The 17,725-nt window shown below is 37.1% G+C and overlaps 3 protein-coding genes and 1 pseudogene across 4 annotated transcripts; all 4 read right to left on the reverse strand.

The window, feature by feature from the left end:
* Nucleotides 1–3,784: 3,784 nt before the first annotated feature.
* LOC120157206 lies at nucleotides 3,785–11,168 on the reverse strand (annotated as a pseudogene).
* Nucleotides 11,169–11,963: 795 nt separating this feature from the next.
* Nucleotides 11,964–13,384, reverse strand: LOC120157207. Its single transcript, XM_039168424.1, has 2 exons — nucleotides 13,197–13,384; nucleotides 11,964–13,005 (listed from the first exon to the last, which is right to left on the reverse strand). Exons 1-2 carry the CDS (start codon nucleotides 13,382–13,384, stop codon nucleotides 12,048–12,050), a joined length of 1,146 nt encoding a protein of 381 aa, XP_039024355.1. The 3' UTR covers nucleotides 11,964–12,047.
* A 439-nt stretch (nucleotides 13,385–13,823) lies between these two features.
* Nucleotides 13,824–15,408, reverse strand: LOC120157208. Its single transcript, XM_039168426.1, has 2 exons — nucleotides 15,251–15,408; nucleotides 13,824–14,179 (listed from the first exon to the last, which is right to left on the reverse strand). Coding segments are annotated over exons 1-2 (357 nt in total). The 5' UTR covers nucleotides 15,252–15,408.
* A 757-nt stretch (nucleotides 15,409–16,165) lies between these two features.
* LOC120157063 (60S ribosomal protein L31-like) lies at nucleotides 16,166–17,482 on the reverse strand. Of its 2 annotated transcripts, none has more exons than XM_039168320.1 (3): nucleotides 17,359–17,482; nucleotides 17,095–17,205; nucleotides 16,166–16,559 (listed from the first exon to the last, which is right to left on the reverse strand). In XM_039168320.1, exons 2-3 carry the CDS (start codon nucleotides 17,175–17,177, stop codon nucleotides 16,277–16,279), a joined length of 366 nt encoding a protein of 121 aa, XP_039024251.1. In that variant the 5' UTR covers nucleotides 17,178–17,205; nucleotides 17,359–17,482; the 3' UTR covers nucleotides 16,166–16,276. The 2 variants fall into 2 exon arrangements, with proteins under 2 accessions (XP_039024251.1, XP_039024252.1); XM_039168321.1 differs by lacking the exon at nucleotides 17,359–17,482 and adding an exon at nucleotides 17,311–17,328 and having other exon boundaries at nucleotides 17,095–17,249.
* Nucleotides 17,483–17,725: the final 243 nt, after the last annotated feature.

Raw genomic sequence — 17,725 nt, forward strand, 5'->3', positions numbered from 1 at the left:
AAACTGCTGCTTTTGATGTTAATGCATATAGTACGGTTAATTTGTGTTTAGATGAGCAGCATAGACTAAAGAACATGGAAAGTGACGTGGTTAGTTGGAATTATAGGTTTAATCAAATAACCGAATATTTTCCTAATTAAAGACTAGATTAAAGACTAAATATCCTTAATATTTAATTAAAGAGAAAATCGCCTCAGTGACCAAAAATGCCTTATAATATACGATTTTAACCAACTTTTTTTGGATTTGCCAAAATGACCAACAAAATCGCAACGCGAAATAAAAATCGCAACGCGATCCCCAGAATCGCAAATCAGTTTCCAAAATCGCAACGCGATTCTTGAAAATCGCAATGCGATAGTACAAATTCGCATTGCGATTTTCCAAAATCGCAACGCGAATATGAAAATCGCAACGCGAACACATAAATCGCAACGCGTATCCGTAAATCGCAACGTGTATCCGTAAATCGCAACGCGTATGGGTAAATCGCAATGCGTATCCGTATATCGCAACGCGTATCCGTAAATCGCAACGATAATACATAAAATCGCAACGCGTATCCGTAAATCGCAACGCGATATTTAAAGCGCCATTATAATCGCTACGCGTATTTTATTTTCAAATTACAAAAACAAATATTAAGACAAAATCCCCGTAATCGCAACTCATAACCTAAAACCTAAAATCACAACTCAGTCCCATCTCCATCTCTCACTCTCTACGGCGAAGAAATCCGTCCCCATCTCCGAAGATTTCCGTCCCCATCTCCGGCGAAATCCCTCACAACCATTCACGGTCAGAAATCCCTCACAATATTCAGAAATGGAAAATCAACCTCCGAGGGTTAGTTTTTTTTAATTATTTTTATTTTGAAATGTTTGCATTATTGTAGGTTTTTCATATTGAAACTGATGATAAGTTTAATGGTCATTTCAATAATAGATTAACCATTTCACTTAGATTTCATTTCGCGTTACGATTCTGTCGTTGCGATTTCATTTCGCGTTGCTATTCTCTCGTTGCGATTTTCAAGTTAGTATTTGTCTTTGTCTTTGTTCTGTCTTTTGGTTGAAGTAATGCAATCCATTCAAGTTTTAATTTGCAGAAGAGTCGCAACGAGATAAATGAAAATCGCAACGAGAGAATGACTGTCGCAACGAGAGAAATGAAAATCGCAACGAGAGAATCGCAACGCGAAATGAAAATCGCAACGAGAGAATCGCAACGCGAAACCAAAATCACATTGCAATTTTCATTTCGCGTTGCGATTCTCTCGTTGCGATTTTCATTTCGCGTTGCGATTCTCTCGTTGCGATTTTCATTTCTCTCGTAGCGACAGTCATTCTCTCGTTGCGATTTTCATTTCAACCAAAAGACAAAACAGTGTTGCAAATTTTAGTTTCAAGAATAAACTACTACTTTTTATGTTTATTGTTTTTGGTATATCTTCACAGTGTAGTTTTTGGTATATCTAACTTGGTATGTTTATTGTTTTTGTAGAAATTTTTTTCGGCTTCATTGACATTAAGGAATAAAGTTAGCCTAGCCACTACAATTGCTTCGAAGCTTTCACCTGCTCAAAGACAATTGTTTGAGGAAACCTGCTTCGGGCCATGGCTGAGAGTACAACATCCGGGTGGAGATGCTAATTTGACCCATTTGTGGCTTCAGACCATGACATCAAATCTACCCGACAGTATACAACGTGGTGAGGAAGAGATATGGTTTCATTTTCCACCAGCGTATACTTGTTTTGGGCGGAAGGAGTTCTGCTTAATCACTGGTCTACGATTCGGACACGATGATGTAGGCCGGTACACTCGTCATATCGCCCGCCCATCATGGTTATCCCGGGTTTTTCCGAATGAGTCAATGGAGAAGCCGAACCTACACGTCGACGACCTGAAGAAATTGTTTAATAAGAAAGCTGGTTTCACTCGGATGGATGACGTCGATGTTGTCCGAGTATGCCTTCTACTACTTGTGTATGCCGGCTTTTTAGGCAAAGAGGCCAGACAACCTATTCCTCGGGAGCTAATAATATTGGTAGAGGACCTGAATGCATGGAATCTGTTTCCGTGGGGTTCGTATATATGGAAAGCTACCTGGACTAAGTTGTCTACTGCCTTTGATGACCGCAAAAGTTTGCGTGGCGATGGGTCGAAATACACTTTGCCAGGCTTTGTTTGGGCCTTTAAGGTAAGAATTTCTATATAATGTTTCTAAAATTATAATTAATTATTTAACAATTACTAATTTTGTTATTATATTGTTTGTAGATTTGGATATTCGAGGCTTTCCCCAGCATGCGTACATATGCAATAAAAACGTCAAATGATATTCCCAGGGCTATTTCCTGGAAGAGGAAAACTCTGTTGGATTGGGAAGACTTAATACCATATGCGACAATAAATAATGTAAGTTAACACAAATACTTTCATATAATATAAACAAGTTATTAATAGTAGACGTTTAACTTTGTTTGAGTTTTTATATTTTAGGAGGCCAACATTCCATTACAAAGACTGACACCCACGGAGGAAGAGCTTGCCACTGATTGGTGGCAAGCTAGTCAGAGTTTTTTTGATGGCACGGATGATGAGCAGCATCCACTTCCTCCAATTCGAGAGCCATCACCTCACCTAGAGCCATCACCCGATCGACCCGACTATACACCTCTAGAACGAGAGCCATCACCTATCCCGTCACATCATCGAGCCTCTTCTCCACCATCACCTCATGATAGGCGACCGGCAAAGATGCCACGACTCCTATCTCCCTGTTCTCCACCTCCACCTCCACGGGATGAGTCAAGGGAGTTACGTGATGAGGTCAATGCCTTGCGTGAGGAGATCGGCACTCTACGCGATAACGATGGTGCATGGCGTGTGGAGGTGTCAACTTTACCTGGTGAGGTTGCCGCTCTACGTGAGATGATAGTATCGTTGCAGAATGAGGTTCATACTCTACGCAACGAGGTAAGTTTAAGATTTTCCATATTTAACTTAATGATAAATTTACTCGTAATTTCACTTAGATTAGCCATTTCACTTAGATTGCTTAGTAAATTTATTCGGTTGCTGCCAATTCTGCTAAACTGTGTATTCTTTAACACTGTGAAATAGTATTTGTCTTTGTTTTGTCTTTTGGTTGAAAGTAAATTTGTTCGGTTGCTGCCAATTCTGCTAAACTGTGTATTCTTTAACACTGTGAAATAGTATTTGTCTTTGTTTTGTCTTTTGGTTGAAAGTAAATTTGTTCGGTTGCTGCCAATTCTGCTAAACTGTGTATTCTTTAACACTGTGAAATAGTATTTGTCTTTGTTTTGTCTTTTGGTTGAAAGTAAATTTGTTCGGTTGCTGCCAATTCTGCTAAACTGTGTATTCTTTAACACTGTGAAATAGTATTTGTCTTTGTTTTGTCTTTTGGTTGAAAGTAAATTTGTTCGGTTGCTGCCAATTCTGCTAAACTGTGTATTCTTTAACACTGTGAAATAGTATTTGCCTTTGTTTTGTCTTTTGGTTGAAGTAATGCAATCCATTCAAGTTTCAATTTGCAGAAGAAGAAATAGTTTACTTTCGCAACACGAAACTTAAAATCGCAACGCGAAACCAAAATCGCAACGCAAAATGAAAATCGCAACGACAGAATCGCAACGCGAAACCAAAATCGCAACGACAAGATCGCAACGCGAAACCAAAATCGCATTGCGATTTTCATTTCGCGTTGCGATTCTTTCGTTGCGATTTTCATTTCGCATTGCGATTCTGTCGTTGCGATTTTCATTTCGCGTTGCGATTTTGGTTTCGCGTTGCGATTTTGGTTTCTCGTTGCGATTATCATTTTGCGTTGCGATTTTAAGTTTCGTGTTGCGAAAGTAAACTATTTCTTCTTCTGCAAATTGAAACTTGAATGGATTGCATTACTTCAACCAATAGACAAAACAAAGACAAATACTAACTTCAGGGTATTAGTTTGAAACATATTTTTCTTTGTTATCTGATGCATTTTGTGAACTATGATAGAATAATGACTTGGGTGAATACAATGCAAGTTTGAAACATATTTGTCTTTGTTTTCACTGTTTAAATATCATGTCTGTTTATTTACTGATTTTTGTATTTAATTATTTAGCGGCCCGATAGAGTGGATGCTTTACGTCGGGTTATGCTTGCACGACGGAGTTCACGCATCAGACAGCGTGCACGTGCTATTAAGTCTCCGTACACCCCAATAGTGCGAAGACACCGCAAGAAGAAGCCCGACTCGCCTGTCATCCCTCAAGAGTCCACTCCTATCGTTGAAGAGGCCCCCCTATCATTCCTCGAGAGTCCCCTCCCACCGTTCAAGAGGCCACTGTCATCATTGAAGAGGTCCCTCCCACCATTCAAGAGCCCGATTCACATGGCGTCATATGTAGGCTTCTTGAGAAACCCTCTGACGTGCCGGACATGATGGATTCAAGTTGGCTCTCGTATGAGTTACCGCCCAGTACCATACCGGTATCTGAAGAGGAGAGGGAACAACTACCGGACACAATTCTGGATAACACCCTTTGGGCTAAGACCGCTGTTGATTTTTATCTACATGAGCGGAGCCAGGGGTGTTTCACTGACATATGCAAGCTCACTGATGATATCTATTTGTTGCTTGATCGGTCTTGGTGAGGCGTATTATTAGGGGTCGAAGACAATGGCTATTTCGATGGGGGGGTAAGTCTTATATTTTTCTTATATTTCAATTTGATTAATTTTTTTTTAAATTTATGTAAGTCACTAATATATGTCTTTTTTTGTAAAACAGCATATCGATGCGTGGGTGACACGTCTTCTAATAATAAGAAAACTTAAGAAAAATAAAAATATACGATATACAATTATGCCGACGTCTTTTAACGCCGTTCACTTGAAGAATGCACGAGATGAATCATTTGATTTGGGCAATGGACAAGCTAAACTTTATCCTGCATGGTGGGAGGTCGATAAGGTTAGTATTTATTTTAGATTGAGTTTAAAGGTTTTATGAAATAAGTGCGCAAATGAATGAATTATTACTTATGATTGCAGGTGTTTATCCCTGTTTTGGAACGTAAACATTGGATTCTCGTCGAGCTTCAGCTCCCATCCCTTAAGACAATAGTGTATGACAGCATGATAAATTACATATCATTGGCTGATTTAAGAGATGTTATTAAGGGATGGAGCTCTCATTTGGCTAAATTCTTGGATGCGATCAATTATTGGACTCGTTCTGGAAACAAGAAGCCAAAGAAGCTCAATATTACAGTTATTAGAGACGAGACCGCGCCACAACAAACGAGCGGAGCCAAAGGAGATTGTGGTCCACTCGTATGCTTGGCGTTGGAGTGTTTGACGACGGGAAGCATCAAGTATCTACCTCCCACCGATAGAGATAGAGCTGCAGTAGGCTTGTGGTTTCGGCATTATATGGCTAAATCGATATATACGAGACGCTGCCTACCTGCATCCGCGTTATAAAAATGTCCATAAACAATTGGTAAGTTTATATACTTTTGGTTTGAAAATGTTTGGTTAAGTACCTAGAATTCAATAATTTAGGGTTTGTAGGTTTTAGATGTGTAGAAAGTGTTGTTTGAGCAAATGTTTGGTTTCTGCAGGTTAATCTCAGAAGTGAACTGCGTGAAAATGATGTATGGCTGCAAAAGTTGATTCAATAGTTTAATTGATTGTTTTTTGATTGTTTAATTGATTTGTAAAAGTTGATTCAATAGTAGATGATCGGAAATAAGAATTATTGCTTATTTTTTGATTGTTTAATTGATTTGTAAAAGATGATTTGTAAAAGTTGATTTGTGTAATTGATGCGAACATAATTCTTATTTGTGCTTGTTTAATTGATTGAAATGTAATGGTTGATTTTGTTGATTTCAATCTGCATTATGTTGAAGGCAAAAATGACTATCGCAATGCGAAATGAAAATCGCAATGCGAAATGAAAATCGCAACGAGAGAATCGCAATGCGAAATGAAAATCGCAATGCGGAAATGAAAATCGCAACGAGAGAATCGCAATGCGATTTTAATTTCGCATTGCGATTCTCTCGTTGCGATTTTCATTTCGCATTGCGATTTTCATTTCGCATTGCGATTCTCTCGTTGCGATTTTCATTTCGCATTGCGATTTTCATTTCGCATTGCGATTCTCTCGTTGCGATTTTCATTTCCGCATTGCGATTTTCATGTTGGGATTTTCATTTCGCATTGCGATTCTCTCGTTGCTATTGTAATTTCCGTGTTGCGATAGTCAAATGCATGCCTAATAGTGATAACAACTGAATAACAAGAGTTGGTTAAGTCAAAATGGTTGGCCTGAGTCATTAATTCAACTGAAAATGTTAAAAGTTCACACATAAAATCCACATAATACAACGTTTGCATTTAAAAATCACCTAAGTTAACAGTCCCAAAAGGTGAAGCCAATTGTGATTGGGATTTTAAAGATGATTGCCTTTTGCTTGACACCATATGAGCTTTGGATTTTGATGAGGATCCATATTTTGGTAGAGGAAAAGATGATTTTGATGGCACTGGTGATCCACATGTCAACCTTGTATGACCACTTTCCTTGCACCGACTACATGTCGATCTCTTCTTCTCTTCACCCTTAGACGGTATACGATCGTGACTTTTTGGTCGGCCAGGTAGCCTTCTGTCCATGGCTGGTGGCAAAAATGTTTGTAAGTCATCTGGTATGTCCCACTCAGAAGGATGTGGAATAGGGTAGACAATCTCGGCATAAGTCTGTCGATAAACTTCTGTAGTGTAGCAATCCATAGCGTATGCGCTTGAATCATCTTGGTTTAAATGAAGAGCAACTTTTATAACATGGCCACACGGATAACCAGATGTTTGCCATTTCATACAACTACACGTCTTTGCATTTAGATCGACTAGCCCATTTAAGTTATTATCCAGTACTTGAAACAAAGTGTTTGAACATGGTTCAACTCTCCATGACGTTGACTTCACAACACGTTTCGTTATCTTTTTTTCAGTCCATGGTGTAACACGATGTTCCAATGTTCCTGTAAATTTAAATAAACAATACTTAGTAAAATATATAAATATGATAAGTTACGAATTCAAATAAATAATACCTGCATGGTTTCTTTTCTTGTAGTACCACTGTTGAATAGAGGCTCGAAAAAACTCCATTAACATAGTAATGGGTAATTTCCGGGAATGACGACTTAGAGCGTTGATTGATTCTGCACTATTAGACGTCATGAAACCATATCTTGCTCCAAGTTGATGTACTCTTGACCATCTTTCAAACCCGACATCTTCTACTGTTTGAGCACACTGAGGCAAAACACGTCTTAAACAATTTATATGCTTATTGAAATCCACTTCCCGATAAGCTTTTATAGCCTTCCAGTATGTCCATTTGTGCTTTTTTATACCAGCAGACCTTGATTTTAGATTTCTATACAAATGAACACCACAAAGTCCATGAAAAGCATCTGGGAAACACCTTCTAACAGCGTTGTCAATTGAGTTTGCCCTATCGGATATGATTGTCAGATTGCTAATAGGACCTATGCAATCCCTAAGATGCCCCATAAACCATGTCCATGAATCAGAGGTTTCAGATTTGCCAACCCCGTAAGCTATTGGCAATATCCCATTGTTAGCATCCATGGCTACTGCTAATAAGTTTACTCCAAGGTATCGACCTTTCAAATGTGCTCCGTCAACTATAATAACTGGGCGCATGCAAGTAATAAACGAACGAATCTACAAAATAATATACACAAGAAATATAATCATTTAAATGTGAAATGCATGTAACTAACAAAAATGAGTCAACAAAATTATATTGATTTACTAACCGTAGCACCAATGGCGATAAACAGCAACTCAAAGCGTCCATCTCTATCTGTTTTGATATGAGTTACCGACCCAGGATTTTTCAGCTTTAAATTGTGACAATAAGCCGGCAGTTGGGCAAACGATGCTTCTGGCGACCCCCTCAACAATTCCAAGGCATAACATTTGGCTCTCCAAGCTTGAGAATATGATATACTAATCTTGAACCGAGCATTCATGTCAGTCATAATTTCATGTCCCCGATATACCTTGCCATTCAAAAACATTAACTCAGCCAGAAAACCACCCAACACCTTTTTGTTTGCCTGTCTATGGTGAGGAAAAACTTGGGTTCTTGAACATGTATGTTTATCAATAAAAGTCCTAACTTGAAACATTTTGCAATCTTTTATTCTCTTTGCAATCATACGCCACGTACAGTTTTTGTCAATCATACACCTTGTTTCGAAACGATCTTTGCTTGATTTGTTAACTTTTAGTTGATAGCCATCTTCCACACATTTCGTATACAAAGCTATCTTCAAGTCTTCCTTTGTATCAAAACAATCATCTTTCTTGATACGAATAACTTTTGTGTAACAATCAATTGCTTTCTTTATCAACTCTTCTTCCGGTATCTGAAGTAATTCTGGCATATTCCAGTTATACGCCCGTGGCATTTTCTTTTCTTCGGGGACTTTTTCTTCTTCTTTTTCTTCTTCAGGATTATATGAATTACAGAATGGATGTTCAACATGTTCATTCACAGTCGTAACTTCCTCCTCATTATCATCAACAATACATTTTTCGGCAACGGCTGTTTCATCATCAAAATTCGGGTATTGACCAATATCAAAATCATTACACGCAGGGTCTGTTTCTTCTTCTGAAACATCATCAAAATCCGTGTATTGACCAATATCAAAGTCCGGATATTGACCAAGACCAAATTTCGAATGCTGACTAGTACTCACAATTTTTTCTGTTGGCTCATCATCGTCTAACTGGTCAATACGAAAACCGGAATTTGGTGCTGAAAGTTGATTGGGATTTGGATTAGAGAAAGGTTGTGGGTTTTGAGAAAAACTTAGTTGATTACTACCCGCTACTGACCCAACAATACTACTTCTAGGTTCAACAACATACAATGTAACATCATCTTGTGAAACACTAATGTAAGCAATGAATCGTTCAACATCTTCATTGCCGGTTAACAAATAAACTTTACCATTTCTCTGATAAGATAGCCTAAATCCACTTAGGGGCTCTAAATTCAATTTATTTGAAACACGTAGCATTAGAGTTTCATAAGTTAACTTTTGTAAAGACAATTTTAGTTGAAGATTCATGGGTAAAGGCATATATTGTAAAACACCATGAACATTATCCCATGACCCTCCAAAACACAAATCTATCCAAACATGATCAACATTAGATGATTTCATGGTTGTAAATTAATTTACTAAACAGACGAGCTGCGAAACTAAAACCTATTGCCGGATTGGGAAGGATGTCGTTGGATATAGGAACGGATGTCGCCGGAGAGAGTGATAGATGGAGATGGAATGAGTTGCGATTTAGGGATTTAGTTTATGATTTCAGTGTTATATACCCAAAATTTCAGTGTTGTGATTTACAGATTCTCGTTGCGATTTACGGATTATCGTTGCGATTTACAGATTCTCGTTGCGATTTACGGATTATCGTTGCGATTTACGGATACGCGTTGCGATATACAGATACGCATTGCGATTTACCCATACGCGTTGCGATTTACGGATACACGTTGCGATTTACGGATACGCGTTGCGATTTATGTGTTCGCGTTGCGATTTTCATATTCGCGTTGCGATTTTGGAAAATCGCAATGCGAATTTGTACTATCGCATTGCGATTTTTAAGAATCGCGTTGCGATTTTGGAAACTGATTTGCGATTCTGGGGATCGCGTTGCGATTTTTATTTCGCGTTGCGATTTTGTTGGTCATTTTGGCAAATCCAAAAAAAATTGGTTAAAATCGTATATTATAAGGCATTTTTGGTCACTGAGGCGATTTTCTCTTAATTAAATTATATGTTATATATTATATAATATTAAAATTTATAAATTAATCTCTAAAATTACACCTAAATTCATAATGGTCTAAAATTTAATAGATATTTAGCTGGACGGACGGATGCGGGGTGAGTAATGTCTCAAATCTATTACCTGCCTACCACCGACGACGGATACCACTTTATAAATCCACACTCGTCCACTACCCGCTAAAATTATACCTACCTCCGTATCCCCGTATCCCCTTCTTCTCTTCTCCTTTCTGCAAACGCTGACTCATCTCATCACTAATCATGTTATTCTAGTCCCAACAATCCCAGTCCTGAAATACGCACTATTTTGCATCCCCACCCAAGGAATGAAGATGTTATATGGCAATGCAGCTTGGAGAGGTTGAAAAAGTTGGAGGTGAACAAATATGGCGTGGATCCTTGGATGATGACCCCAGTTGCTTTCTCTTAGACCGAGCCCGTCTGTTTTGGAACCATTTATAGACATTTTTTTCAGAGGCTTTCTCTTAGACCCAGTTCCGAGGCTATCTCTTTGATCTTTTCCTTGCTCGGAGTTCCAGTCCCCTGATCAAAGATACGTTCCAGAATCTGAAGCTGCACAGGAGTCGGAGTCCACCGCTTCCTAGCAGTAATTTTGTACCCACCAGACGCCATTAAAGGGTCACAATAGAGGTTCCCCAGCCTACCACCTGCAAGAGGGACGATTGTTTCAGTCACCATAAACAACATCAAGCATCCGAGTTTAACAGCATCATCAAGTATCTTGCTTCAGTCACATACAACACAAACAAAGAATTAGCTAAGAATACAATACCTTAAGTACCAAAAAAGGGTTTGTGTTTGGCCTATATTATAATAACTGAAGAATCATTGTACTTCACAAACAAAGCATTACATGGGTATTTTTAACTCATTCAAATCAGAAACAAGACCCAAGTTGGTAAAAAAAAGACCTTTGAGCAATACCCTTTTAGATAATGACAAGAAGGAAGAGAAAAGGAGCATGATATGAAATGAGAGAAGCCATAAATGAAAGACACCATGAAAGCATATAAGGAGAGAAATAGAAAGAGAGAGTATGCATCTCATCGAGCTGCTCACAAATGGAGGCATAAACAACAATTTGATTCCTGAGAGTCTTCAACTGTTCATCGGTCATCACTTTTACATACATCAATCCACCATTGTTCACATTTACATTCACGACATCTCTCTGAGTTTGATTCTCTTGATGGCCTTCCCATTCCATTATCATGGTTCTTTTTTCTTTTAATTTTCACTCGTTTCATAAGAAGTGTATCTTGATTTCTCTGTTATGTCTTTGTTTGGAGGAAAGGAAAGTTAAGTGGTTGCTCGGTGCTCACCAAAGCAAAAGAATAGAAAAATAAAAAAAAAGAAAGGGTGCAGCTTGGAGAGCTTGAAGAACTTGGAGGTGAACAAAAATGGCGTGGATCCTTGGGTGGGGATGCAAAACAATGCGTATTTCAGGACTGGGGCTGTTGGGGACACCGGAAGAACGTGATGAGTGATGAGATGAGTCAGCGCTTGACGAAGAAGAAGGGTTAACGGGATGTGACATGTCACGTCAGATAAAATCAACAGGAGGTAATGTTAGGACTTTATTGAAAACAACTAAAAATTCAGTGATTGTATTGTAAGTTTTAAAAGTTTAGTGACCAAAATATAATTTCCTTAAAAGTTAAGTGACCATTTATGTATTTTACCCAGAAAGTTCAAATAGTGCAGTTGTGTATAGTACTATATAATAAATGAAGGTACGAAGATGGGACAGGGCAGAAGGGGACCACGAGAGTGATACGCCTTTATTTTAGAAGGAACGCAACTTGGCATTTTCTACCATCATTTAGAAAATTTTGGTATTCTATTTAATTTTGGAATAAAATACGTAAATGACGATAATATTTTAATGATACGACTATGAAAAATTATAAAATTATATCACTTTTATTAAAGTGATATGCTATTCGAATAACTGAAAATTACTGGCATAAAATGATTAAGGTATATATGATTACAATAAGATGTCGAGTTAAATCACCAAAAATTTAGTACAGTAAATGAACAAAGTTAAAAGAAGCTTCCTGGTTGTATGGACTGGACCAGGAAACTACCGAGTAGCACCTTCCCTGAAAATAATTTTTGCCACAGGTGGTGGAAGCCAAGTCGGGTTGCCGGTGCTAGTATGATCAATATGTTGGACATCGCTATGAATTACACCGCTATGTCGCTTCACTTTCGACCTCCCAATTCTCTTTCCGACAAAAGATCCCGCCTTGATTGCTGTAAATACACCCAATGCAACCAGAAGTGGCCTCACAGCCCAATGAATGTCCTCAAGATGTTGATATTTCTTCAACACTCCTGGATAATTCTTGAAGGAAACCACTTCCACTTCAGCTGGATCAGCCAAAATATCGCCGAGTTCATCTTCAAAAGTTAACCTAACAGGGAACTTGACAACTAGGCATCCATTTGGCAGGATCCAGCAAATTTTCCCAGTAGCCCATGTACCTCCTCTTTTTCGAGGCCATGCAAAGCGCGGACTAAGCACATTAGATTTCAGTGTAACAAACTGACCGACGCAGAAAGTTTCCGCCATCTGAAATTGAGAAGAACTTCCCTTCCAAAGAGTTTCTAACCCTATGAATCCAACAGCAACACTTCCTTCACGGTCGATGGAATGGAGAATACCTACTGATGAGTGCCGTCTGTCTTCTTCCTTCAAGCGTACCCAGTCCCCAGCTGCTAAGCCAAAAGTGACCCTCTCTAGTGTTGAAACCTTAACTCTTAATGGATCGTGAATGCCATGAACTCTCACCAAAACAAAACCATCTCGATCTGCGCTATGTTCTACTCCCACCACGGTTCCTCCCGGAACATCCATATTTTCAGGTTTGCAGGAGTTAGGTGGCTTTCTGGAACGCACTGTATCACCCACTAGCAAATAATCTTTTGAAAGAAACATCTCTGTATAGCCAGTGGTGCTACTTTTTCTTTCCGACACAGTTGTGCTCCCAAGTTCTGTCCAACGCCCATCACCTTCACCTCCAATCTCTGAGCTGAACATGTGGTCAATTAGTTACATATATTAAGCAAGTAGGCTACATGAAATAAATACGAAAATAATAGACATTGTCATTTACGATTCACAACAATATTATACATTGCAATACAGAGGAAATGGGAAGAATGGAGTTGATGGAGAACGGACCTTATTTCTATCTTAAACTGCCATATATGCATAAAAGACACCAACCTTTTAAACACATGCAATATGTCTTTCATCAAAGGACGGTTTCTGAAGTCATGCTCGAAGCAGCCAAGAAGAATTTTCTCAACCGGAGGAGGAAGACCACTTGGAATAAGTGGCTTCTCCTGTTTTCTGACAAGGTCATATATTTCATCAGCTGATTTCCCATGCCAAGGAACAGTTCCATTGAGCATCTCAACAATACTGCATGCAAATCCCCATGATTCAGTCTCGAATGATATCGGACCTCTAATTCCCAGTAGCAGATATGGAATACCAATATCCCCTAGAACAGCTTGATCAGTTTCATTAAGAAGAAAGTTATAAGGTTTAAGGTTAAGAACCAAAATCCCTTTGGAGTGCAATTCTAAAATCCCTCGAGCCAAATCGATCCCATACCTGCAAATGTTAGATGTAAGCATTGAATGCTAACAAGGAAAGTTAAAGACATAATCTCCATCTATTGAGTACATCACCTCAAAACGTAAGGCAATGGAACCCTCATAAAATTTCATTACAATACATATCTGCAGGCAAAATAAGAAAAATAGTTTCTCAGCAAGATAATCATGAACCAGCCTCCGTCGAGCGAATCAATATCATCCATATTAGCTGCAACACTAACCTTTCCACTTATAATAGAAATTCCCGTAAAGAACAAATATAATCCACACCATGGCTCTTGGAATATAAATCATCAAACTTATCCAACAATGTCCTGGTATCATCTTGCTTAACCGGATGCAACATCTTGATGGCAACTTCATGGTATTGATCATAATCGTTTGTCGAACTATGATAAGTTGCTAACCAAACATCGCCAAAAGGTCCCCTTCCAATTCTATGCCTAAGTTTCAATAGTGAAGGGTCAATCCTTGGAATTCTTTGATTTGAGGATGAAACCATGGTTCTATGCTGCCCATCATCACCTTCAAGAAAGTCATACTCAGAGAAACTGGCGGTCAGAGCGTCCACAACTTTCCCAGCCAGCCCTTAAATACCAAGAAATTAAAAAGATGAATCCTTAGAAAATACCCATTAAAAGAGAAACATAAAAAAGCTAACTGATATTAAAACAATGAATTGAAAAAGCATCAAATACTTCTTTTCCAATTATGAGTAAAAAATCTGTCTTTGCAATTAGAAAATGAATCGAAAAAATAAGAAGTTAACAAAAGATATTTACACAGGAATATTCCGATCAAACTTCTTTTAAAAAACATTGTTCTTTTTTTATATACATTCATTCGTCCTTGTTTTCCCTTGGCAAGTAGAAAAGTTGACTATCAGTTCCTAAGAGAACCCAAAAATGACTTATAAGGGGCCGTTTGGTTCACTGCATTCAATATTACGGGAGAATGGAATCTTCATTCTCTCGTTTGGTTGCCCGATAATCTTATTTCAGGTAATATTTTATTACCAATAATGTATTTTTTTGTATATTACCGGGAATGTGATTACTCATTCATTTAGATATTGTTGGATTACAAGCGTTTTGGACTAAAATACTCTTAAATTATTTTCCCCCCAAAATTATCCTTCTTATGTCGTTGAATAATAAAAATTCTACTAATGTTAAATTACAAATTTATCCTTAAATTATTTTAGATTTACAAAAAAATCCATAATTATAATTTTATTTGAAGTTCAGGGGTTAAAATAAAATTTTACCCTTTCATTAAACATATTTATCTTTTCAATTTTGTAAAAAAAAATTATATAAGTTTTATGAATTTAAAATTTTTAAAGAAAATATATAAATTAACTATAATAATATTATAGTAAAATTCAACTATAATAATATTATAGTAAAATTCAACTTGTTAAAAAATAAATATATAATAAGGATAATTTGGTAAAATACATATTTTAATAATATTTTATTCTTTTAACCAAACACGATAATCTTACATTACTACTAAACTAACCTAACACAAAATACAACATTCATAGTAATCCTATTCTCTGATAATATTTTATTCTCATTGGTGATCTTACATTCCGTAAATTAAACGCATCCTAAAAGATGAGATATCGGTGAGTTTCGGAGCGAGAGAACTTGCCTCAACTAATACCAAACTCGAACGATTCTAAAGAGTTGAAAGAGGATGGCTTTGAGATATCGGCGAATTCAGATGAAATAGAAAAAACGGGAGGATTTTTTAGAATTTTAAAGCTGATTAATTGACAAATAATTACTGGGAAAGATGAAGAGTGTGTGCAAGGAAGATTATTACGGCTTTGTTTAGTTTTTATTTATTTATTATGTTTTAACTTTTGGACTGCAATTTTGTCCTTATAGAATTGTTGCGAGGAAATGGTGTATTGGTGCTATAATCCAAATTATATGATGGAATCACAGATATCTTAGATCATTAAAACATTCAAGGAAAAAACTTGTGTATATTCATATTCAGAATTTCTCTTTGAATGTAATTATCCATTATGAAAAAAATACAGAATTCTTCATGAAACTGTTCTTCAAAAAGAAAGGGAATGTTAACTCAGCAAAAACTAATTCATGAAGAAAACCTATTAGAAGACACGATATGACATCTTCTGAAAGATGTTCTAATAGCCATTTATTTTTTCTTTTGTTTTTATTTGATAGAAAACACCAACTTTCATATTGATCATCGATTGTCTATAATTTTTTTTATTTTTATATCGTATATCTTTGACTTTTTTATTTTTAATAATTTACATATTTTCTCTATACTTATGACACATTTTCTTTTATCTTTCGACGTATTTTCAATTTTCTTTATCGTGATTTGATTGTTTTCTTATTTACCTCTTTCTCAGGGTTAAAATGGTTGGATTAAGATGGTCTGTTCCTTGCTCCCATAATAAACCATTCAATTTTGGTATTTACTTCGACAATTGTTGCAAGACCCTTTCTGCTGGGTGACATTTAGTTATTCTAGATAAACATATCAATTATGTTCACAAATCACATGGCACTAAAGAAAATCTAAACAAAAAAAAATCCAACGAAAATTAATATCACAAACTCACAATCGTAAGTCTAGCTCAAACACTTATTGCACAAAATGCAAGTTTAGTAAACAAGAGATTTTGATAAATTACTCATCATCATCATCGATGACTTTGGTGCCTAGACCCTTCGATCCTTCAGCAGGGATTTCAGCAACAGTTACTAGAGAGTAGAGCTCCTCTTTTGCATCTTCATCGTCATTTCTCTTGCGAGCGATTCGGACCCTGATTCTTCTTGGAACACTTCGGATCCCTCTGCTCCAGATGTGCTTGTTCAGCTTGACATCAACTCTCACATCCTTGGTCCCCATGGCCTTTTCTGCAAATTTCCTGATCTCCTTTATAGCCTTGGGTGCTTTCTTCTTGAATGTGCTGTATTTTTAAAATTTTAATTCCCCGATCATTACAGTAATGCTAAACGTTAGATTTTAATTCCACAATTATAAACACTTTACAGCAACCATGTGAAACTAGTCCTAATCATATTGCCAAACAAGCTACAGAAATAACGTTATATTATTCGAAGGCAGAATCATTCTTAACAATAATTCCACAAAGCTATTGCTGTTAAAGGGAACAATAATATCATATGCTATAAGATGTACTTTTTGTCAACATCACCACTTTGAGCCATCTGTTTTCTCTAATACCCATAAACGAACAAAGGGGGAAAAATCAACCATAGAATCATAAATCTCACAATCACTTAACACATCTAACTCTGAAGAATGTAATTGTCAAATAAATTAGCAATAAGATCGATCACATCTCCGAAACACTTAGATGGATAATAAATCAAGCAAGCAACTTTATAGAGCAAAGAGCTAATTTTACAACCAGGCTAAAATTAAATCCAACACAAACGAAAGCAAATTAATGAGGGTTTTAAAAGGAGAAGATGTGTTACCAGCCATGAAGGCGCTTGTGAAGGTTGATGGTGTACTCTCTGGTCACCACTTCTTCCTTTCTTCCCCTCGTTTTCTCAACCATTTTCACACTCTCTAGAGTTAGTCCTTACCTGCATTCGGTCACCCATTGTCAGTTCAAAAGCAAATCTTAAAAAAATAATAAAAAAAGAGAAAAATAATTAGTGTTTTCGTGTAAAGGTTTTCCAGTTTTTAGTTAGGTTTTCTTAGAAATCAAACGGAGGTTAAAGGTAAGAAAGACAGACCTGGTTGCACGTGCAGGAAAGCAGAAGCTACGAAAGAGAAGGGAGGCGAAAGAGAGGAAGGAAGTTCAGCTAAAAACGAAACACAAAAAACCCTAGTTTGCAGCGGTGTCGTTTAGGGATACTAATGGACCGAGGACCCAAACCTTGGTTGAGCTCATTAAAATAAAATAACCTTTAATTCTTGAACTTCATAGTTTTTATTAAATTTATTTTTAAAATTCAAATTATATTCGTCAACCGACTTCGCACTTGGTGGATGTTAGCTGGTCTAACAGTGAGAGAAGACGAAGCTTAATTCTTATGTTCTAGTGATCATTTCTTCTTCTTCTGCCAAGATTTTTTGGGGGTTTTACAGGGCTATGTCTGA

Source organism: Hibiscus syriacus, unplaced genomic scaffold (assembly GCF_006381635.1).
Source record: "Hibiscus syriacus cultivar Baekdansim isolate YM2019G1 unplaced genomic scaffold, ASM638163v2 tig00111238_pilon, whole genome shotgun sequence".
Classification (NCBI taxonomy): domain Eukaryota; kingdom Viridiplantae; phylum Streptophyta; class Magnoliopsida; order Malvales; family Malvaceae; genus Hibiscus; species Hibiscus syriacus.

Bases quoted from the DNA above. Each gene is read 5' to 3' on its own strand.
- LOC120157207 (XM_039168424.1), bottom strand. From the start codon at position 13,384: ATGCTCAATGGAACTGTTCCTTGGCATGGGAAATCAGCTGATGAAATA. The intron at 13,006-13,196 runs GTTGGTGTCTTT...AATTGACCACAT, and splicing joins ATATTGCATGTGTTTAAAAG to GTTCAGCTCAGAGATTGGAG.
- LOC120157063 (XM_039168320.1), bottom strand. From the start codon at position 17,177: ATGGTTGAGAAAACGAGGGGAAGAAAGGAAGAAGTGGTGACCAGAGAG. The intron at 16,560-17,094 runs GTAACACATCTT...TTAAAAATACAG, and splicing joins CACAAGCGCCTTCATGGCTG to CACATTCAAGAAGAAAGCAC.